Consider the following 23,113-nt stretch of genomic DNA (forward strand, 5'->3'; position numbering starts at 1 on the left):
CGCATAGGCTGTTGTGAGACATAAGGTTAGAGCAGCAGAATGAAGAAAGGAACAAGGACATATCACGTCAAGGACAAAAGGTATTTTAGAAAAAATTCTGCTGCAGTACCAGAGTCACACAACAGAGGGCGAGAATCAACATTGAGAGAGAGAGTGAGAGAGAGAGAGGGAGAGAGAGAGAGGGAGAGAGAGAGAGGGAGAGAGAGAGGGAGAGAGAGAGAGGGAGAGAGAGAGAGAGAGAGAGGGAGAGAGAGAGGGAGAGAGAGAGAGAGGGAGAGAGAGAGAGAGAGAGAGAGAGGGAGAGAGAGAGGGAGAGAGAGAGAGAGAGACATAGGGAGAGGGGGAGAGAGAGGGGGAGAGAAAGAGAGAGAGAGAGAGAACAGAAAGAAAGACCAGAAGTAGTTCTGAACAGTACAACAGGGTATGAACGTGGCCTGTCCCTAGTGCTGAAACCAATGCAGTTATTATTGAAGGAAAAAGCTATCAAAAAGTAAGTACTTTGCCTGCACCAAGGCGTGGCACACACGGCTGCATATAGACGGGCTGATCTCACGAGGTGTGAGCGTGTTAATCGCTAACATGTCTCCGCCAGCAGGGGGAATAGTTGGTGTGCATCACCCGCATCTTATTCCTTTCAGCCGGAAATAACGGCAGTGCCGAGGTGAACTCAATACAGGGCGAGATCTGAACAACGCCATTTGGTAGAAAGTTTGTCAGAAATATGTACTTCAGGACTGAATCTGTACAGTATTGCCTTGCAGGGAAATTCAGAAACGATCTTTGTGTCGCCTGGATTCACACAAAATGATACAATATTGTTGAAGTGGACCTTACGAAAGTCACTGTACTTTTGTTGTAGATATCATATGTTGAGAGGTATCACGAGTAGTCTGCGACAAAAACGTGTCTTAACTACTCTGTAGTAACGTCACACCGTCACCTGAACACATTTTTGGTCATTTCTCTACACCACGGTGCTGTTTACGTTATGCAATGCAGATATTTTCGAAAGAAAAGAGTACATCGGGGTATGTATCGACAGCCACGGCGGCTGTATCGTGCCTACTCCAATGCCATATCACGTTCCACTCAGGGCGGTCTGATTTCATCACCATGGTTCTCGAAAGTTTTATGTGGGTTTTGGAAACTTTTAAGTGACCGTGTAAACATTTGGTGGCAAATAAGGGATTTTATAAAGAACCGAGATTTTCTCAAGCAAACGGACATAGCAAATTCATCCCGGCTTGGCAAACGGAATGCTCTTTTTGTAAGTAATAACCAAATTCAATTACATTCGGTGATCTGATTTTCCTTACATGGCACTCCTAGTAAAATCAACAGAAGAGCGCATAGAAATATAATATTTCTCTCACTTTCCCGGGTCCTATACACACACACTAGGTTTGCTCTTTTGATAACTTGATATGTGAACAACATGTAAGGAAATTATCTATAAAATACGTAATAGATGAACTTTAGAAAAGGAAGAGTGGTGGCCGATTAAAAAGAGAAGGTACTGAATAGTCAAGGAAGTGGAAACGTAGGTACGTACTCAGACAGACGGCTGCGAGCATGCGCACGGCAGCTTCAGGAGGGTCACATCCGGGGAAGAAGGGCTGGCAGATGTACTCAGCAAACGTCAGGGCAACGATAGCCTGGGACGTCGGTCTGTAACCATGGTAACAAAGGTATCATGTTAAACTTTGCTGTCAGGGCAACGATAGCGTGGGACGTAGGTCTGTAACCATGGTAACAAAGGTATCATGTTAAAGTAAACTGTCATGGTAACGATAGCGTGGGACGTCGGTCTGTTACCATGGTAACAAAGGTATTATGTTAAACTTTTCTGTTATGGCAACGATAGCCTGGGCGTCGCTCTGAAACCATGGTAACGAGGATATTATGTCACAGTCAGGGCTGGGACATAGATCTGTAACCATGGTAATAAGGATATCCTGTTACAATTTACTATCTGATGTCAGCCTGTATCCATGGCAACGAGGATATCATGTTACAGATCACTGTCGGGACAACGGTGGCCTGGGACGTCGGCGGTAGCTACTAGGATATAAACCCACTTGGTAGTATAAGACACCCGCATGTTGCTTTAAACACCCACTTGTTACTTTAAGACACCCACCTTTTACTTCAAGTTTTCCACCTGCTTCTCAATAAAACTAATTTCAAGCCGCAGGTTTCTTTAAGATAGCCCATATGTTACTTCAAGTCAACCACCTGTTACATTAATTCTACGCACCTGTTACGTTACCAAAAATAACTACCTGTAATGTCATATAAACTAAAAACCATTCTTACTTGAGACACCAACATTTGTCATAAAGACAACAATCTGCTACTTTTAGATGCCCACCTGTTACTCTAAGAGATCTCCCGTTACTTAGAGACCCTCACCTGATGATAAGGAGCGCTATCCACAGCCTGAGGAAGGCCGGCAGCGGTCCGAACACCTCCAGGATGTAGGCGTAGTCTCCGCCGGACTTGGTGATGCAGGTGCCGAGCTCGGCGTAGCACAGCGCGCCTACGGTGGAGAACACCCCGCACAGCGACCACACCACCAGCGAGAGCCCCACCTTCAAGTAGATAGTACATAGCAGGGTTGTAGCCAGCACCTGTCCTTCATTCTTTTGAAGGAATTTTGCAGCTGGGGACTGAAAAAAGTTTTCCCCATTCTGTCCCCTAGGGCAGACAAAAATTGATATATAAAGATATAAAAAAACTGAAACCCATGTGTTCTTCTTCACCAAAACAGATGCCATTGAACAGCTTAGTCTACAAGCCAAACTTCATCCTCAAAATGTAGGAAATAGTGTTTCAGAGGGTCTTGATTTAAAAATTTTCTGGGACCCAGACCCCCTAGAAATGACGCGCAACGTCACGCCATGCCTTCGGTGCTTGATAGGATTCCCATTCAAAATCAAGGGGACTGAAAATGATTTCAGGCTGGCTACAACCCTGGTACATAGGCATGCTCAGGAAAGACACAGGCCTTGAGGTTCACAGGCTACAACAAGCACTGATTGACAGAGACACGTGGTCTGCCATCACAACTCGAGTCCGGAGAGACTCGCCTTAAGAAAGTAAGCAAGCAGGTGGCGACATCAACAACAGAAACACTAGAATCAAACATCATCTGACCAAAATCAAAGCAAGGACAAACTAATACAAGAACAGTCCTATCCCCTACATCCCTTCTGAATGGGAAGTAGCTGTACATTAAACATGTTAGCTGTTGTGAGCAATCTATGACCGCGTGCTGTACACGTAAACAGCACCTTATCTGTTCTGAATCTGCTTTAAGATGGAACTGATTTGTGCTTAAAAGAATACAAATATCGTTCAAATGGCTACATTGTACCACTGGTAAGCATTAATCTGCCTAAGAAATCATCGATTAGCTTTCGTATTCATCTTTATAAGCTATGCCGCGATATACTTTGACGATGATGATTAGATAGTCCATGTATCCATTCATTGAGAGAGTGCGATACAAGAGGCTATCCGTGTGTGAAAGAACATGCAAACAATGTACGTCAAACGAGGTGGAAGACGAAACACATTTTATGTCAAACTGCTCTTCCTATAATCAAGAAAGAAAAGAGCTGTTCAAAGAGGCCATCAAATTCCACCCAAACTTCCTCACATTCACTGACAAAAAGAAAACAGTTCTCCTTTTAACATCACAAAACCCACACATAATAGAAAAGGTGGGATCTTTCGTCTTCCACTGTCTTCGAAAAAGGAGTCGAACCCAATAACCCAGGATCTAGAGTTAGCTTTTACTAGTTTTAGACTAGAGTAGACACTTATGATATTGTATTTTACACTGTTTGAATCTTTTATGTTACCTGCAATTAGCCCACGGGCAAGAATTTGCAATAAAACTTTACAATTGATTTACCGATCCGGCGTTCTCCAGGACCCCCTTCGGCGACACGAAGATGCCCGAGCCGATGATGGTGCCGACGATGATCGTGACGCCGTTCAGCAGCGTGATCTTCCGCTTCAGCTCCACCGTGGAGTCCGGCGCGGTGTTCTCGGCGGCGGAGGCGACCTCTCCCGCCGGCCCGTCTTGGGTCTTCACGTCGGTCATCCTGGACCCGGATACTCGCCTCTACCGCTCAATGTTGCACGTCCTGAATATCCTTTAAGGCAACACTTTGTTTTTATCCAGTGGTCTTCTCTGAGATGCCGTAGAGCTTGACTAATGTTCTGTAGCAGCTCTGTAGTGGGACCACAACCGTACACGATCATAGAATAAACGTCTTTGCCTGTGGCGTTTCTACTGTAAGCGCGCAAAGGAAAGCCCACACCACCGCTTGCCTCGCAGATTTACAGCGCTCGCCCTGCTTACAAATCAAACCTGCGAATGTAAATACTGATGTTCTGCGCGCGCTACTTTTTCCCCTACCGTCCCAGAGGCAGCATGGAATGATGTCGAGGCAAATGAAATCCCACCTTAAGATCTCCTGCGAGTCAGGACCAGCTATTTCTGCTTATCACCAGCACGTCATGCTGACCCCAACTCCTTGACAGCAAAAACGCATAAACGCAACGGTGTCCGAGTAAGTGTTTCATCCAACGCAAGCGTACTCATCTCAGTGCACAGGAATTAAAATTATGTACAACCGCCTTGCGTTTAACCCTGAGTGAAGAGGAAGGAACCACTCAAATCGTTATGATTTATCTTGCACTGAAAGCAGCTTACGGTTATACCTTACAATTAGCGAACCAACAGAAATCATATCTTCAATCTGTGTGGGCGTGCGTCCAAAAAAATAGAAATTTTACAAGCCGTATTGAATGCTTCAGCGTTTTCTTGGTACATCCACGCTCATTTCCCCACCTCTTGTGTTGGCAAGGCCGCGATGACGTCACCGTTGTCATGGCGACAGCATCCGGAAAGGAATCATCCTCTGCGTCATCCATCATGCAGTGGGGAGATGCGATTGCGGCAAGTTTTTTTTTTGCGGAGTGAGAGGAGCCAATTACAGTCAGGTTTGACCTTTTGAGTCTTCGCCGCACTTAATTCTCGCACAGCTGCGGGCCACGAGAGTGATTTTCATTCAAGGTCGACGATTTTCATCCACGTTAAGAACTATGCGGGGCATTACTAAACATGTGGTGGTGCGTGATGTGGAACAGCTGTCATCAGTGCACTACTACCTACTCAGGAGCCTGCTATTTAAATATGCTAGTTTAATACTGTAAATGCATTTAAGGTCGCGGGGATTCAATTTCGCGGTAGCGGGAAAGATGACTTTTCGCGGTAACCCCAACGACTGCAGTCTAATACCATAAAAGATGACTTTTCGCGGTGGGTTTAAGTTCGCGGTAAAATGGTCACCGCGAAAACCGCGAACATTAATCCACCGCGAACATTTCTGCATTTACAATATCTTAGTGTTTCATAGATGTCAACGAGTCCCACAAGCTCTTGTGTGGTGCTAAATTTCATTCCATTCTAGTGTATCGCGGACGGAAATTAAAAAAAATAAACATCAACATTTTTTGGTCTTCTGGGTCTGTATCTGTACCTATATAGTCGGTATAACCGCCCTTCGGCGTAACACACCAGCCTACACTGACAAACCAATGATGAAAGAGATTTTAAAGGATATTTGTTCGTGAATTAAGATGTCGTCGTTTCTGATATCGTTTCCGATTTATACAGTGGCAATTGTCTTTTTACACATGAACTTTGAACCCTTTGGACGATGAATTCTGGTCCTTTTCACTGGGCACTCGCTGAGAGTCACTGAGAGCATTCTCAGTTCACTGACACGTGTATTTTGCCTGTCGTTCTAAGCATGACCATTGGGCTGACTGAACTTGATTGACTTCTTTTCCATTCTTACGGGGCCGATCGAAAGTAATTGCGCAGTTTGAGGGAAAACGTTTTACGTAAAACGAAAAAAAATCGATGAAAACCGTGACGCATTTCGCTGGCGGCGTAATTGTGACATCTGACCTGCCATGTGGAGAGAATCACTATCATCAGTTGATTTGCGTCATTTCCGGCTTCCGATCGATCATTTCCGCTACACGGAATAGGAATAACCAACATTTATCTGTCCAATTATCGTGTGGATTATTCGCCTAATCCTTGAAGCCTAGCAAGGACTCGATATGCGCTCGTCTCCAGCGCCATCGGTCGACATTTAAACAGATGTCAAATGATTCGAGACTTTCTTTGGACCTCTGTGACAGATATATGCACATAGTTAAGAGGTTGGAGTGCCACCTGTAGTCACGGCATAAGGATGAACTGAATTTGTTTTTCAAATTTACGAAGACCGCCGTTTCAACTTTTATGGGCATGGATATATTTGACTTGAGCATAAAGAAAACGTAAATATTGGATTTGTTTCCCCACATATAAAGAGACAAGAGTTAGATGTACTTTCTGCAGTCTACATACAAAAATATAGTCAGTATCGCATAAAGTAAAATTCCCAACGGTCCTCCTAAGTTTAAAACACCCAGAGTTGGTTATTTTCATCGCTTTGACATCGTCTGCGGTTGTTACATAGTGGTTAAGTATGGACACTTAAGTGCAACAATATGTTATCAGGCTATGTCATTGAAAGGGTCAGACACACGGAGGCAGCTAGGGATGATATACGGGTTCAATACCCGCGTTACGGGCCGCTAAATGTCACGGTGTGGAGAAGCATCTATCAGCTTGACACATCCTATCGCTCAGGTGACGCTACAGGTGTCAGCAACCACTGGTCATAGCACAACACACCTGTGGTATACAGGTGTCAATAGCCACTTGTCATTGCGCAACACACCTGTACACAGGTGTTAACAGCCACTCGTCATGGCACAGAACACCTGTGGTATACAGGTGTCAACAGCCACTTGTCGTGTCACAACACACCTGAGGTATACATGTGTCAACAGCCACTTGTCATGGCACAACGCACCTGTACACAGGCGTCAACAGCCACTCGTCGTGTCACAACACACCTGAGGTATACATGTGTCAACAGCCACTTGTCATGGCACAACGCACCTGTACACAGGCGTCAACAGCCACTCATGGCACAACACACCTGAGGTATACATGTGTCAACAGCCACTTGTCATGGCACAACGCACCTGTACACAGGCGTCAACAGCCACTCGTCATGGCACAACCTGGGCACAACATACCTGCATACAAGTGTCAACAGCTACTCGTTATTGAAGAACACACCTGACGTAGACAGGTGTTCAACAACATGTACGGCCACTCGTCATGCCACGTCAACGACCGAGTTCAGCCAAATCAGAAGTACCCCCGTCGTACACACATGAAGTCAGAGCGACACTCTGTTTCGTTGAGCAAGGTCAAAATCCTACATTCAGAACTTTCTTTGCAAGAGAAGTAAAAGAGGATGTGTACATCTAAGCTCACAGTCCACCAATGAACAGAGACGGGGGGTGACACAGGTTATCTGGCACCCACGTGTATGTATGACCCGTTGCTGCAGTCAATTCTAACCAATGTCACGTCCCGTCAAAGCTGCAGTAGACGGGCCATTCCGTAACGTCAGTCAAAAACGTGTGTAAGTTTATAAATAGAATGACCAACCATATAAATAGAATGACCATGACCAAGTACGGGCAGTAGAAACGTTTGCATTGTTTGCATAAAATGTTTCTGTTTATTGTGATGTTTCGTCAGCATATACTTAGACACCTTAGGTACATGTGCGTGTGTCTTGTTACAAGAAAATAGTAACACCGTTAACTACAAACCTAGGAACAAGTCGAAACCAACACATATGTTCTTGCCAAAACATCAAAGACACTGTTCACTGACCAAATATTGTTGTTACCTCCAAAGTTCATGTGTATTTGACGACAACGTTTAGGCCATCTAGCCGTTAATGAACAACGTGTGCTGTAACTGTTATTGCTGCTACAAAAACGTTGCTAGACCTTCTTATTCTCCCTTTCTGTAGAAGCATTTCCATGCAAAGTGGTGAAGCAAGATTGAACCTGCTTTGAGGAAGCCCAGGCATAAAGCATAGCGTGAAGTACAGTGGTTAAAAATGGCATGCATTTTAATATATAATGTTAGATAATTGACAGCTAAAAGCATACAATATATCGCATTAACTAAAGGCTAGTAAAGCATAACTAGTGGCAAATCTAAATGACGCACGATACATAGAGCACAAAGGCTATTTTAGGAACCTACGAGGAATCCCTTCACCATAAAAATCCTTTGTGTACAGAAGCGCATTAAGCAAATAGAACTCGTCAGTTGGCACCGATGCAGATATAATTAATAATAGATTGGGTGATAAGATACGAATTAGTGACGATGATTACACACCAATCAGCTGTATAAAAAGTTGAGGGCTTATCACAGTCCAACTGAAAAAGTGGATAGACTCAGTTTTATCTTCCGTGATGTGCTAGTTTGGACATGTGGTTAGATCCTACTACAAGGGACAGTCCCTGGAAGCCGGAAGAGAGGAAGACAGAAGAAAAGATGGGAAGATAACATAAGAGAGTGGACTGGCTTAAGCCAAGCGGAAGCGATGCGTATGGCAGAAGCTAGAGATAGATGGAAGAGGGCAGTGCAACAAGTAGTTATGGTGACCAAACGACCCACCAGAAGGTCAAGGGATAGGTGAGGTTAGGTGAGGTGATGTGCTAGTGTCTTAGATATTGGCATCGTCACTTCCGCTCTCCCTGTCCTCATCACTGTTGTCGTCATGGTCTGAGACGTCGTCCTCACTGTCCTCATGGTCTGAGACGTCGTCCTCACTGTCGTCATGGTCTGAGACGTTGTCCTCACTGTCCTCATGGTCTGAGACGTCGTCCTCACTGCCATCCTTGCTTCCGGATGAGTCTGAGAAAGTGTTGTTACCCCCGAGCCAATCTCTACATTGACGGGAACGTTCCTTGTATCCTGAAGGGTCACGACTCAGGCCCTTCGGGACCATCCTTGCCGTCAGGCAGTCTGTCCTAGCCACCTGCAAGCAATCTGGACTACCCAAGTCAACTAGCCACCCTCGCATGGGGGGAACCAGCCTGCCGGTGTCTACTACTAAAAGCCAGGAGTCTGTGTTTGGCTGGTACTGGAACACGTCAATCGCACCATCTTTCCTTTGGTCTTGAAGCCCGGCACTGTTTAAGGTAAAGAGGTATATAGTCCTGTCATACTCCAGCAGGGTTGCTGTTCTGAAGGTAAAAGAGGTTTTACCTGGCTGCCTCCACTTGCCTTGTGCAGGGTTGTACACCTCTACCCGAGTCGACGAACTGTCTCCCCATCTTTTGACGCAGTCTATACAATAGATGCTTCCCCTATGCGAGATGGCCTGAGGGTAAAGAGGCGGTCTGACCATGTCTGATGTCTTGCTCCAGGTGTTGTCTGTGACACTGAAGCTGTAGCAGCCTTCCTGACTTATCACATAGACACAGTCACCAAGAGCCACAGCACAAAGTTCTGAGCTCACGGGGCGGGGGAGGGGCGGTATGGACGTCCACTCATCACGGCTGGGGTCGTACCTCTCCGCTGTTTCCTTAGCGTCATCACCACCGATGGCATAGATGTACCCCTTCAGATACACCAGAGCACACCTGGAAACACAGTTACAGGAAAAGGTTACGAGCACGCATACCTACACGTGTGTTATCCAACTGTGTATCACTCACCCATAGTGCTTTGAAACCTATGAAGCTATGTAATCATGTGTATGTTCTTAATTCTGTAATAAAGTGACATGTATTTTAATTTTTTACTTCAAATTTAGTTTAGAAGCAAAATTAAAATGTGCCGATTTGCACCAAGTGATGTAGATACGATTTTATAGCACTTGACGTCAACACTAGGTCAAATTAAAGTTCGTTGGAAGTTGTTCTCGCCCCGTCCCGGCTGATGTCACACTTGCTTGCATGCGTCAACAGCACTCCAGTCAGAGAGCTGAAAATTCTGGTGAGTGAAATTTCATTCGTACACGCATTTGCTGTGTCTGCTAAGATGAATGAAACAACCTGCAGTTGCCTCCTACAAATGAAGGTTTCTTTTTCTTTTTCATACACTGTATTCTGTGATTTAGTTCGTAATACCATCTTGGTAGTCTTGTGGTTAAGCAGCATTTTGGCCGGATTTTTATTTCTTTTGCCCTCTTGCGTTAATTTTAGGGTCTCCAGAGGATGTCATCCATACAACTAAGTCAGTGCGGCCCTATTTCATGTAACTTACAACTCAGATGAACTTAAATGCTAGTACCTGAATCTGTGTGAGATCATGTCACACCTTGGCTCCCAGGTGTCCAACAGGTGGTTATACTCAAGAAAGTTCTTCGGCTTCTCGTCCCTTCTGTTCCGAGTATGAAAAAGACCCCCTGCCACATACAGCTCATCTCCGGGAGTCACTGCCATAGAATAGCCAAATATACTGTGAGGTTTATTCATTGTATACAACCTGCCTGTTGAAGGGTCGTAGCAAGGAGCAGAATAGTTGCAAACAGAATCTGGCTCTCTGAGGAAAATCTGCATTTCAGTTCGCTCCTGTCCCAGCCGCTGGGTTGTGCTGTCGCTATAATCCAACCTGATGTCGGTTGAAGGGCACTTCTTCTCCAGGTCCACAAGTTGTTTGGAGCTAAGGAAGGAACGACGGAAGGAACTGCAGAGGGTAGGAAGGTGTCTCAAGCGTACTTCTTGGTCAAATTCAACCCATCTCAGAGCAGCTTGGACAACGTTGTCTTCTGAGTTGGTCAGTAAATCATCCCTGGTGAGTAGCGACTGGAGCAGGGCAAGCGGCAACTGGAGAAAGGATGGTTGGAGCGCCACCTGGTCGAACCTGAGGGAATTACATGTTCAGTGGGTGATGTTAAGTATTGGTAACTAAGAGACATACATTGTGAGTGTATCATTTCTTACGTTAGTGCTTGTTATGTCGGCTATACAGATACAGGCACAGAAGCTGGAGTGTCATATGTGCTGAAGAGTAGTTATACTGACTATACATTAACACAAACAGAAGTTGGTGTGCTATGCCAAAGGGTGGTTATACCAGTCATGTAGATACAGATACAACTACCAGTAAAACATAGTTCATCACACAATGATACTGTGTGTAACAGCTATAATACTGACCTGGATGCGATGTACGTCGCACAGTAGTCTACTAGCACCAGGTCCCCTAGCATGTCAGCATACATCAACACATCTGTACAGTTGGACACGTCCAGATGGTTCTTCATGTATTCTGCTGCCTCTTTACAGACAAAATCCACCTAGAAGGAAGAAACATAGTAACACTTACTGAATGGTGATGGGTTCATCACACATATAAGAGCATATATATGAATGAATGAATGAATGATATTAATAATATTTATACCGAAAATTGTGTATTATTTGCATATATGGGAAAATACAACGCTCCCATTACCTACCTGTAGCAGTCTTGCTGCAGACATCACAGCCTGGACCTGGTCTGGCTCCGACTGAAGGCAGCCACTTTTGTCATAAATGTAGTCCAGAATGGTTGCCATGGCTACCGGACTCACATCCTGGATGCTGATCCTCTCCTGTTTGGCCTCCGCGTAGCCGCTGGTGAACATGCCGCGGAAGTAGGGACTGCAGGAGGCCAGGATGGCACGATGGCAGGGGAAACTGGAGGGGAAGATATTGTTTTATCCTACTTTTGTCCGTGGTAACACTGGGTTGTATGAATGCTCATTATCATTTAAGATGTTTGACAGTCCTGATCAAAACATTATGATCTAACATTATTAACAATCTTAAAAGTAAACCCATACGTAAGATGCAGTCATTTAGAGACTGTAAATTAAAGAGCAATTAGAGTGCCATGTAAAATCCTTGAAAATTTTCCTTTTCCATAAAAGTTTTGAAACTTTTTGCGTTAGAATATTTTTAGGATTTGCGAAAGGAACTAGGTTCTGGCTTGGCTGTCCCTGGGACACTGGCAGCTGGAACCCTTGCAAGCACAAAGCACCCTGGGACCAGAGTGAGTGGGCGATCTCCTCCACTAGTGCAATCCCGGCGGATTCCGCCATTGGCGCAATCCTGACCTGAAAAACGAGCCAGCAAATCTATGCTCATTTTCAGATATTTTGTAGGTTGTACCCTCAACTTCAACATACTAAATTCTTGTAAATTGTATCTGCAGCCTACTATACTATAGGTTTTGAATCGTCGAACCACCTCACTTTGGGGTCCTTAACCATGTAAATCCCCATAGGCGAAAAACTGTGTTCTGAGACCTTAAGGTTGAAATTTCATCGCATTATACGTCAGTCAGCTCTGCCCCCTCCCCCACCGATCTCACTTACCTTCTCCCTCCCACCTCCAGAACCACGCCTGTCAGCTCTGCCCCCCTCCCCCACCGATCTAACTTACCTTCTCCCTCCCACCTCCAGAACCACGTCAGTCAGCTCTGCCCGCTCCCCCACCGATCTAACTTACCTTCTCCCTCCCACCTCCAGAACCACGTCAGTCAGCTCTGCCCGCTCCCTCTGACTGTTCAGTTCACGGAGAACCTCACCGGCGTGCGCGTAGTTTGATCGGTTCATAATCACCAACGGTTTATGGGCAATGATCGAAAAATGTATCGGCGTGTGTCTGGCGTGAGGCGGGCGCTGGCGAAGCTCACTGTATGTCCACTTTGACCTATGAACTTCCTCCCCTTACCTAATTCTTCGCATAATATACTGCGCCGAAAGTTTGTCGGTATGACGAACAAATACTTGTACCTTTTTAGTCGGCCTGGTTTGCGAGGGTTTTACTTTAAAGCCTGAAATAGCAGGAACTCCTCAGGATGAACATGCTTCTAATATCTGATATCTGGTTACATACTTAAGCTGCAGAATCAAAGGAAATAATGTTAACGTTACACGTTTGTGTCTTAACTTTAATGTTCACCGGAAACAGTTTTGAAACGATATTTCAGATGTTAACCACGATAAAGGCACATTAAAACCGAGAACCTTCTATTCCTAACTTGACAAATCCGGCAAACTAACAAAAAAAAGTCCTACACTGTAACCGACAAACGCAAACAGTGTGTGGGTAATAAGGTGTCCGCACGAACTTCATAGGTCAAAGTCTGACAAAGTGAGCTTTGCAAACCATCACGCCACAACCCCATTGCTTCTTCGATTTTGGCTGCTAAAACATTGCTTATCATGAACGTATCAAACTCCGCGCACTCCGGTGAGGTTCTTTGTGAACTGAACAGTCAGAGGGAGCGCGCAGAGCTAGACTGACGTGGTTCTGGAGGTGGGAGGGAGAAGGTAAGTTAGATCGGTGGGGGAGGGGGGCAGAGCTGACTGACGTGGTTCTGGAGGTGGGAGGGAGAAGGTAAGTTAGATCGGTGGGGGAGGGGGGCAGAGCAGACTGACGTGGTTCTGGGGGTGGGAGGGAGAAGGTAAGTTAGATCGGTGGGGGAGCGGGCAGAGCTGACTGACGTGGTTCTGGAGGTGGGAGGGAGAAGGTAAGTTAGATCGGTGGGGGAGGGGGGCAGAGCTGACTGACGTGGTTCTGGAGGTGGGAGGGAGAAGAAGGTAAGTTAGATCGGTTGGGGAGGGGGGCAGAGCTGACTGACGTGCTTCTGGAGGTGGGAGGGAGAAGGTACGTATTAGTAAGTTTGTTATCAGTGGGGGGGGGGGGGCGGTTGTCTTCGAGATTCTGCTACATGCATAGCAGAACACAGTTTTCAGAAAAACAAGGTGACCGGCTTCGATGCAGTAATTAGAAAGGACAGTTTGAGTTTAGGGTACAAGCCTCATGAGGCGCATTATGTAGTACTAGTAGCCCGTAGTGTCATGGCGAGGTGGATAAAAGACCTATGGTGGTATCAGGGAATGCTTAACTTCCCTACAGAGAAGGATCATCTTTGAAGACTGAAATTTAAAAAAAAGTGAGAGAATAAAAACCACAGTAATGCTATGCATTGCAAAACTAGATATGATTTAAACGCAATGCATTATTAGGCTGAGAAGGCTTGTATAGAGGCTTGACTGTGTGTTTGCAGAAAAATTTTCCAAATTGCAGATCAAAATTTTGACTTTCTGCAATATTGCAGAACACCGAAAAAAAGTATTTTGACCACTGTGTACGAATTGTAAAACCTTCATAAATTATCCAAATCATAGTCTCAAAGTCGACACCTTCTTTGACCATGTAGCATACTAGTAGGTTATATCTGGCTTCCTCTCAAGTTTAGGCATTGTACTTAGCCTTCAACAAGTTAAGCTATATAACGGGGAATACTGCTTTATGTACCCGCAACCCCGGGGGTGTTGGATCAATACTGTATTCCGAGTGCCACACCTGGCCCGCGCGCCAAAGCCAGGTGGAATCTTTTTGTTCCACTGACCCCAGCTGAAAGCATAGATTATGCTAATGAAGATAGGGGGCTTGGGTATAAATATAAGGTCCAGAATAGAGAAATACGTCTTTCTTACTGGGGAGGAGCCGGGAGGGAGGCATATGTATCAGCATGTCGCAAGTACCCCAACAACCACGGGCGGGAGGCATACGGGCGGCAGCGGCGGCTGTCGCGGCGGCACCACAGCAACCGAACCTGCAGGCACCACCGGCAGCGCCCCCGCCAGCCCAGGGAGGGCCTCCGGTAGCAGCAGCGGTGCAGGGCGGTCAGCAACAAGCAGCGGCGGTGGCAGCGCCTCCTGGTCAGCAGGCGGGGCCGCAAGCGGCGGGAGCAGTACCCCCAGCGCCGCAGGGACCACAAGCGGCCATAGCAGCACCGCAGGGACCACAAGCGGCCATAGCAGCGCCACAGGGACCACAAGCCGCCGCAGCCGCCATACCAGCTCCTGGCGCGGTTCCGGGCGGACAGATTCCGCAGGCAGTGGCTGCACATATTCCGGCGCCGCAAGCTCAGGGTGCAGCGGGAAATGCGCCTCAGGAGGTAAATCAGCGTTTGTGTTACGATTTAGCGGTTTAATTTTGTTTACGACTCAATAGATTGTAGTCGTTTTTTTGTTAAGATTGAGATATTTGGTTTGCTTGTTTTGTGAGAGTTTTGTTTGTAAATTTTCTTGTCGCCGCCATTTTCTTTGTGTTGTCGTTGGTGTTGGGAAATTTAAGTCTGTCATTTGGGAAATTTTGCATGTTGTTAGAAGTACTGCTATTTGTACAGGTATAGAAGATAGTGAAAGTGGGATTTTTTAGTCTTATTGTGTATGGTTAGTCATTATGTAGTATTTGGTCTGCGTTAGCGGTAGTTAATCTGTTGGCATTTGCATATTAACGCAGGAAGGGATTGGTGTTTGCATGATGTTTTTATTAGATTAAGTTGTATTTTAAAGGGGAACATTGCAACGTTTACGAGAATAATTTAGGCGCTGGTCTGTTTTACGCTGGTCTGTGTGACAAAATGGTCTGTGTAACAAAATGGTCTGTGTGACAAAATGGTCTGTGTGACAAAATGGTCTGTGTAACAAAATGGTCTGTGTGACAAAATGGTCTGTGTGACAAAATGGTCTGTGTGACAAAATGGTCTGTGTGACAAAATGGTCTGTGTGACAAAATGGTCTGTGTGACAAAATGGTCTGTGTGACAAAATGGTCTGTGTGACAAAATGGTCTGTGTGACAAAATGGTCTGTGTGACAAAATGGTCTGTGTGACAAAATGGTCTGTGTGACAAAATGGTCTGTGTGACAATGTTCGTGTGATGAAGTTCGGACGACATTGCTTGGCCTGTGGGGCAGTCAATTTGTGTAATAGTGTGGAGTATTCATATGGTGTTTGTTTGCTGCCATTTCTGCTACAGGAGTTATGGCAGTTAGTGAGGACCATACAAACAACTGTAGATGGAATATCAAGGGGGAGAAGAAGTGTCGACTCTATCTTACAAGATTTGAGAAGGATTGCTGCAAGGCCTGACGATCTGTTTGAAGCATCTACGACACTACAACTGGTAGACGATCTCATAGAGGCGGCGACAAGAGAGAAACACAAAAAATTGGAGGAGTTCCAAGCCTCGGCAGAGGAACTGAGGGAACACAGGAACAGTAGTAGGTTAAAGAGAGCTGTGAAAGAGGTGTTCTCTTCAGAAGTAGTGCGTAAAGTCAATAAAAGATTGGCCCCAATTTTTGGCGATGATTCCAATTCTGACACCCAATCTAGCACTTCGGTGATACAGGCAGCACCAGTGCAAGCTTGGCCTGTACCAGTACAGAATGCACAGTTCCCAGGGCAGAACTTCCAGTTTCCAGTACACACACAGTTTCCGGCACAAAACTTTTCCATGCAGAACCCACAGTTCCCGTTCCAAAATACACAGTTTCCTCTGGCTATGCATAACACACAGTTTCCCATGCAAAATACACTTTTTCCCATGCAAAACACACAATACCCCATGCAAAACACACAACTCCCCATGCAAAATACCCAGTTTCCCATGCAAAGCACTATGTTTCCGATGCAGTACCCACAAGTTATGCAGCAACCTCAGGGTTTGGTCTTGCCTCAGCCACAAGTTATGTCTGTACATAAAAGTTCTGGGAGAAGTGGTAATAACAGGAGGTGTTACGAATGTGGTAGTTACAACCACTTGGTGGCTATGTGCCCACGGCTCAAGCGATACGGTCAGTATCAGAGAGGCTCAAAAGAAAAGCAAGTAGGAAAGTGATGTATTGAAGAGTGTTAGAAGGATCTTGAACAATGTAATGAAGAATTTGTTTGCTCTGCCTCATGATAATTCACGCTCAAGTTGTTATTGATTTAGAGTTACAGAAAGATGATCTTTCGGCATTATATGAAGTTTTCTCATGATATTAGAGCCGCATTTATAGGTGTTGGTAAAGATGAGTCATGACTATCTTTTGAAGATTATTAATGATGGTAGAGCTGAGTTTGTAGAAAGATGATTGTATGAGCCTTATTTAAAAGTTTTGTTAATGATCCTTAGAGCCGAGTTTACGTGATTGGTAGAAAGATGATTTTGTGAGCGTTATGTGAAGATGTTAATGGCGCTTAGACCTGAGTTGACATGTGGTAAAGATGATTTTGTGCTTTATATGAAGATTGATGTTAAAGCGGCGTTTATATGTGGTCGAATATAGAGAGTATTTATAAGCCTTACATGAAGATATTTGTTAATGATGTCTATGATATATTTGTGATGGTAGTAACATATCTATTTTTGGTAAGATGTTTTTGAGATATGTTCAGTGAAATAGTTGATTTTTGGTGTGACCCGGAACGGACATGGTATGAGCGTCAATCTGGTTTCAAATGTTCCTACAAGAGTTGTTAAAGCCTGTAGAACAAGTGCGGTGGCTTTGTATCAAATCAAGTGTTGTTGAAATTTGGTCCAGTTTGACAAAGTTGTATATATTAAAGTTTGAGTATTTTTTCATATACAAAGTATGTGGTGTTTTCTTTAGAATTTTTAGAAATTACTCTAGTTTGGCTTAACACCGTGGTAAACACCAGGGGTCTCCTAGTACCCTCATCCCCACCTTTGTGGGTTGGTGTTTTCCCAGGGTTAAAAAAAAAAAAAATGTTGTTTTTACTCTGAAATTGATAGTTATCGTTACTCATTGTTTCAGCTCGAAGAAAATATGAGTTTCTTGTTCCTGAGTGGGAGTTAGAGACTCCCTTTGATCCGGAAAGAGCAGCGCAGTCTAAACAGACAACACATTCTTGGGTGAACTGGGAAGGAAAACCCTGGGATGACACCAACCCGCCAGCTCCTTCTTTTGAAGACGTCGCTTCAGGTTCTCAGCACGCAAGTGCAAAAGACGTGAAGTTTAGAAACCCAGATAATTTCTTGGCTGGTAACATACATAACAACGTGTCCGAATGGGAAATGATCTTGATGAATCATGTAGATAAGGATAGGTGTCTTAAATGGATCAGGAATGGAGTTGATGTTGCTGAGTATATAATTCCATTTAAAGGGTCGTTTCAAGGGGAATTGTATAATCATGATTTCCCCCCAAGGAAAGTGTTTCCTAATGGTACAAGTTGTAAACAATTTGTGAAGTTCATTACGGAGACTATTGAACAAAGAATTGTGTCAGGTGCAGTTAAAATCTGGGGAAAAGTAGGTGAGGTAGAACCTCCCCATTTAGTAATGCCATTAACTGTAGAACCGAACAAGCCAAGGTTATGTTGTGACATGAGATTCTTGAATTTATTTACAAAAGAGATACATTTCACTTTGGATAAATTGGTGGATGTAACTAGGTATGTGCATAAAGACTCATATCAAACTAAATGTGACGACAAATCGGGGTATGACCACGTGGCTATAAAACAAAATGCCAGAACCCTCCTGGGTTTTGAATGGGGAGGGTGGTTCCTAGTGTGTGCAAGCTTACCATTTGGGTGGCGACTGTCCGCCATAGTATATAACACATTAGGTTTGGCGGCTACTAGTTATGTTAGGGACAGAGGAGTCCCATCCTCGCAATACATTGATGATAGGCATCTTGGACAAAGGATGCTAGATTTTGAGCAGAATTCCTCTACTGATCAGGTTCAGAAGAAGTGTGAGGATCAGGAGAGCCTACAGAAAACTTGTTGTGATCAGGTTTATGAGAATTGCGCTGATCAGCAGGACTTACAGAAAATCAATGCTGACCAGTATAATTTCCGTCGAGCTGAGGAAGCGATTTTCTTGATGACACTGTTGTTGGTTCGGCTGGGGTATTTCCTTAATCTGGAGAAGTCAGTGTTGATTCCTACCAAGGTGTTAATTTTCTTGGGGATGATTGTAAATTCAATCACGATGTCTTTTGATATACCTGTGGAAAAAAGGAGGAAATTTAGAGATTTGCGCAAGTCAATTTTGGACTCAGGAGAAGTTCATATCAAAACATTACAATCGTGGGTAGGGAAAATTGTATCATTTGCTGTTGCGGTGCCAGGGGCACTATTGTTCACTAGAGAGTGTAATTTAGCGATTGCTAAAGCTCTGAAGAAAGGTAGCCGAATTTTTGTTAGAGGGGATTTACGTAAGGAAATAGAGTACTGGCAATTTGTTGATGAATGGGAAGGAGGTTCTCCTTGGAGGGATGAGCGGCATGTAACGCTCAAGTTAGCATCAGATGCATCTAATGCAAGATGGGGAGGTATCATAGATGAAGGTTCCGAAACTCCAATAAGTGTGGGAGATAGTTGGTCAAGAGCTGAGCTTGGTTATCATATAAATGTAAAAGAAGCTTTGGCCACTTTATATGTTTTAGAGGCGGCAGGAGAAAAGTGTACTAATGCGAGGGTGCGAGCTATTGTGGATAATCAAGCGCTCCTTCATGCGTGGAGAGCCCAGGGACGAAAATCAAAACCAATGTTTGATGTATTGAAGAGAATCTTCGCTTTGTCGTTAAAGCAAAATTTTTCTTTGTCTATGTCGTATGTTCCATCAGAGGACAACCCGGCTGACGCTCCCTCGCGCTTGTATTCTCCCTATGAAGCCTCTCTAACAAGGGAAGTATGGGAGAGGTTAGAGAAGGAACTAGGTCCACATGAGGTGGATTGTATGGCAATGCCGTCAAATGCGAAGTTAGATAACTTTATATCCCCATTTCCTATGAAAGAGGCAAAAGCAGTAGATATATTTGCACAACCTTTAGGAAAGATTAAGAAGGGTTCTGTTTTCCAAGGTAAGGGATATGTGTTCCCTCCGGTACCTCTTATAGGAGCAGTGATCAACCACATAAAACAATGTCAGTATCCTTGTACTATAGTGACGCCAAAGTTTTCCCCTACCCAATACTGGTGGCCAATGTTAAGGGTGTTGGCGGAGAGAAGAATGATGTTGGGAAGAAGAGGAGAATTTGGGATAGTTATGCACCCTTCACCTAATGGTTGGACCAATGTTCCGTTGGAATGGGAACTATGGGCATGGGACATTAGTTTTCTGTAATGAGGTATATGTTCTGAATAATATGTACAAAATGTGGAATAAAATGCGCATATTTGGAATTGTGTCTAGTGGTATTTTATTTTATTTTCAGATCCTTCCAAGGGCTGTTAGGTTTTGTGGGCCAGCGGTGGCATGTCCCGAGTGCAATTATCCAAATGACGAGACTTTCAACTTCTGCCAACAGTGTGGATATAAGAGGAGGCTTAGGGGAAATATAGACCAGCCTCGTGTTCCGATAATTAATGTACAGCGTTTGGATGATAGAATTAAGCACTTAGAGGCAACAATGACAAACTATCAAAGACAGAAATCAGCTCTTCAAAAGGAACTGGAAACTTTCCTTGCGGCACTCCCGCAAAGGAGAGTATTGGCGACAGCTTCTCCGCAAGATATTGTAAGGTTTTTGGTCTCAAAAGACGATAAAGGAAAAACTAAAGTGCACGATATTAACTGCCCTTCTTTAGGCCTCTCTAGGGCATCTGATTGTGTATGTCCTACAAGATTGGCGGTTGGTACAGTGGAAGCATTGGTGGGGAAGATTAGGGCAATCTTTTCAGCAGAAGGAAGAGGAGGAGAGTATAATAGTGTATTAGGTTCAGGGAATCCTGCGGCACATAACAAGGTGAAGCAATATTTAACGGCCATCAAAAGGGAACAATCAAAGGCTTTGGTAGTTCCTAAACAAGCAATTCCGATTTTCCCAGATAAATTGGAGACACTATCTCTTTATATCATGAATAAGCTTGTAGCCTCTGAGGTGTCGCCAAGGGACGCGTACTTACTAGCTAGAGATGCTGCTTTCTTTAAAGTAGCAATGTTCGCGGGTGATAGGTTAGATGATTTATGCCACACAAAAGTGAATGAGATTCTTGTGTATCCTAATAAGGAAGGTCTCTTGTTCAATCACACAGAGGGGAAAACAGTAAGATCGGATCGTCCGAACATCTTTGGGATTAAAAGAATGGGAAATTAAGTTCTGTGCCCTGTAAAGGGTTTAGAAGTATACTGGGCAGTATGCAAAGAGTTGAGTCTGTTAATGTCTACTGGATATGTATTTAGGGCGACATCCAAGACAGGGGAAATAAGTGAAAAACCGTTCTCCGCAGATGCAGCAGAAAAAAGGTTGAAAGCACATTTGATAGACGCAGGTTTATATGAAGGGGAAACAGGGCATAGTTTCAGGTCAGGATGTGCCTTGACTTTAGCGTTTGCAGGATGTTCGAAACAAGACATAATGAGCCATGTAGGTTGGTTCGCGGAACCTTCAGTGGATCATTACATGAAATTGTCGAGGGTGCTGAAGTCGAATAGCCCGGCCCAGAATATGGTAGAAGTGTTAAGTGGAGAGGCAAGTAAGGAAAGGGGGTTTCAGAATCTTGTGCAACTGTATAAGAATTTAAACAATCTGACGGGTTTTGTGCCCCTGTTTAAGGAGAATGAGTAGATTGGTTTTCTGTGTAAACTGTTTGTAATAAAGGATCAGGAGGTTACAAGGGCATAAAACTTAAAATGAGAGAAGGATGTTAGTCATTATGTTGTAGTTGTATTTTTATATCTATTTTTGGTACCCTCCCACCCCCCCTCTAGGTTTGTTTCTTGTTGTCGGTTCAAGCCTCTCACGCCCAGCTTCAGGATGAGGGTTTCATATTTTCCGCATACCTTTCAACTTATCCCCACCCTGAGCTTGGGCGAGAGGGGCGGGTGTGGCACTCGGAATATTTTACTATTCTGTTACCTCAAACAACATCCCGTTACAAGCGACAGGATTATATGTTTGTATTGGGTAATATGTCAAAGGTGAAGGCCCCTAAGACTTAAACAAAGAAATTCTGGATAATGATCCAGACAAAAATGATACTGAAGATTGGACAATGCTGCATGAAATATTGTTTCCATAGAAAAAATTAGACTAAAACATTATTTTCCCAGTTTCCCGTGCCATCGTGCCGTCCTGGCCTCCTGCAGTCCCTACTTCCGCGGCATGTTCACCAGCGGCTACGCGGAGGCCAAACAGGAGAGGATCAGCATCCAGGATGTGAGTCCGGTAGCCATGGCAACCATTCTGGACTATGCCTACACCGGCCGCCTTCAGACGGAGCCAGACCAGGTCCAGGCTGTGATGTCTGCAGCCAAACTGCTACAGGTAGGTACCAGTAATGGGAACATGGTGTTTTCCCATATATGCAAATTGTTCACAATTATCTCACAGACCAGGTCCAGGCTGCGATGTCTGCAGCCATACTCATACAGGTAAGGCCACTGACCTGGATGTGTAAAATGCATACAACTTATGGAGATATATGTATATGTACATGTATATGTATATCTATGCTCCTATAGGTGTAATAAGCTCTAGTTTACAGAATGGTCTGTAAATGTTACCATATTTGTTGCTTCTAGGTGGATTTTGTCTGTAAAGAGGCAGCAAAATACATGAAGAACCATCTGGACATGTCCAACTGTGCAGATGTGTTGATGTATGCTGACATGCTGGGGGACCTGGATCTAGTGGAGTACTCAGGGAGGTACATTGCTTCCAGGTCAGTATAAAATTATTGCTGTTACACATGAAATGTACCTTGAACCTTGAACGTTATGTATGTGTAACACGAAATGTAATGAACTTTATGTCATACCTGTGACGCAAAAACGTTTGATACGGGTGTTCCGGACCAGGCCATAACTTCCGTATCGCACAGGTTCTAAAGGCGTATCACACGGGCTCCATTCAAATAAATCGAACTGTTTCGAGCACGCCAAGTGCGGCGCCTTCGAAAGTTCGAATACCTGATTCGGACGTTGGAACATTACTGCTGCAACACTTTTTGTTCGAGGGGACCAAATTTGTTCAACTTCTGGCGCATTTCGCATCAAAATGGGTTTTCTCAGGTGGGTATGACATAAATAAAATACAACATGGTGTATTCCGCATCACCCTCGGTCCCAGCCCTCCCGCGGGTCGGATCACCCTCCGGCCTTAGGGTGATCCGACCCGCGGTCGGGCTGGCACCTCGGGTGATACGGAATACACCGTGTTGTATTCTATATTTATGTCATACCTGGGCTGGTTATGTTTTGATATGGGTCTTCGTGATCAGGTGATAACTTGGGCTATCACACAGGGTTCTACGATAATCACACAGGGCAAGGCTTACATACATGTAGAATGCTTTGAACTCGCTCAGGGTGTGCTGAGTGCTGCAGTCGAAAATCTGAATACA

At 44.6% G+C, this 23,113-nt stretch overlaps 4 protein-coding genes across 6 annotated transcripts in view; 2 read left to right on the forward strand and 2 right to left on the reverse strand.

Annotated features, from left to right (window-relative positions):
* LOC118417413 (large neutral amino acids transporter small subunit 1-like) overlaps nucleotides 1-4,111 on the reverse strand; it is a 14,641-nt gene extending 10,530 nt beyond the window's left edge. Inside the window, exons 1-3 of the mRNA XM_035822971.1 lie at nucleotides 3,920-4,111; nucleotides 2,413-2,591; nucleotides 1,553-1,668 (exon numbers count right to left, since the gene is read on the reverse strand). Of these exons, the coding sequence (XP_035678864.1) occupies nucleotides 1,553-1,668; nucleotides 2,413-2,591; nucleotides 3,920-4,111 (487 nt within the window). The remainder of the gene's footprint in view (nucleotides 1-1,552; nucleotides 1,669-2,412; nucleotides 2,592-3,919) is intronic.
* Nucleotides 4,112-7,650: 3,539 nt separating this feature from the next.
* LOC118417120 (kelch repeat and BTB domain-containing protein 8-like) lies at nucleotides 7,651-12,691 on the reverse strand. Of its 2 annotated transcripts, none has more exons than XM_035822527.1 (5): nucleotides 12,460-12,691; nucleotides 11,427-11,646; nucleotides 11,125-11,264; nucleotides 10,283-10,828; nucleotides 7,651-9,603 (listed from the first exon to the last, which is right to left on the reverse strand). In XM_035822527.1, the coding sequence occupies exons 1-5, from the start codon at nucleotides 12,564-12,566 to the stop codon at nucleotides 8,682-8,684; spliced, it is 1,935 nt and encodes a 644-aa protein (XP_035678420.1). In that variant the 5' UTR covers nucleotides 12,567-12,691; the 3' UTR covers nucleotides 7,651-8,681. The 2 variants fall into 2 exon arrangements, with proteins under 2 accessions (XP_035678420.1, XP_035678419.1); XM_035822526.1 differs by having other exon boundaries at nucleotides 10,256-10,828.
* Nucleotides 12,692-13,113: 422 nt separating this feature from the next.
* The window catches only part of LOC118417121 (kelch repeat and BTB domain-containing protein 8-like), an 18,628-nt gene continuing 8,628 nt past the window's right edge, over nucleotides 13,114-23,113 (forward strand). Inside the window, exons 1-2 of one of the 2 annotated variants that reach the window (XM_035822530.1) lie at nucleotides 13,114-13,286; nucleotides 21,822-22,035. In XM_035822530.1, the coding sequence (XP_035678423.1) occupies nucleotides 21,874-22,035 (162 nt within the window). In that variant the 5' untranslated portion in view covers nucleotides 13,114-13,286; nucleotides 21,822-21,873. The remainder of the gene's footprint in view (nucleotides 13,287-21,821; nucleotides 22,036-23,113) is intronic. The other variant, XM_035822531.1, reaches the window with a different exon arrangement.
* LOC118417122 (uncharacterized transmembrane protein DDB_G0289901-like) lies at nucleotides 14,311-17,386 on the forward strand. The gene is made up of 2 exons (XM_035822532.1): nucleotides 14,311-14,923; nucleotides 15,789-17,386. The coding sequence occupies exons 1-2, from the start codon at nucleotides 14,392-14,394 to the stop codon at nucleotides 15,899-15,901; spliced, it is 645 nt and encodes a 214-aa protein (XP_035678425.1). The 5' UTR covers nucleotides 14,311-14,391; the 3' UTR covers nucleotides 15,902-17,386.

The sequence above is a fragment of the Branchiostoma floridae genome, chromosome 6 (assembly GCF_000003815.2).
Source record: "Branchiostoma floridae strain S238N-H82 chromosome 6, Bfl_VNyyK, whole genome shotgun sequence".
Taxonomy (NCBI): Eukaryota; Metazoa; Chordata; class Leptocardii; order Amphioxiformes; family Branchiostomatidae; genus Branchiostoma; species Branchiostoma floridae.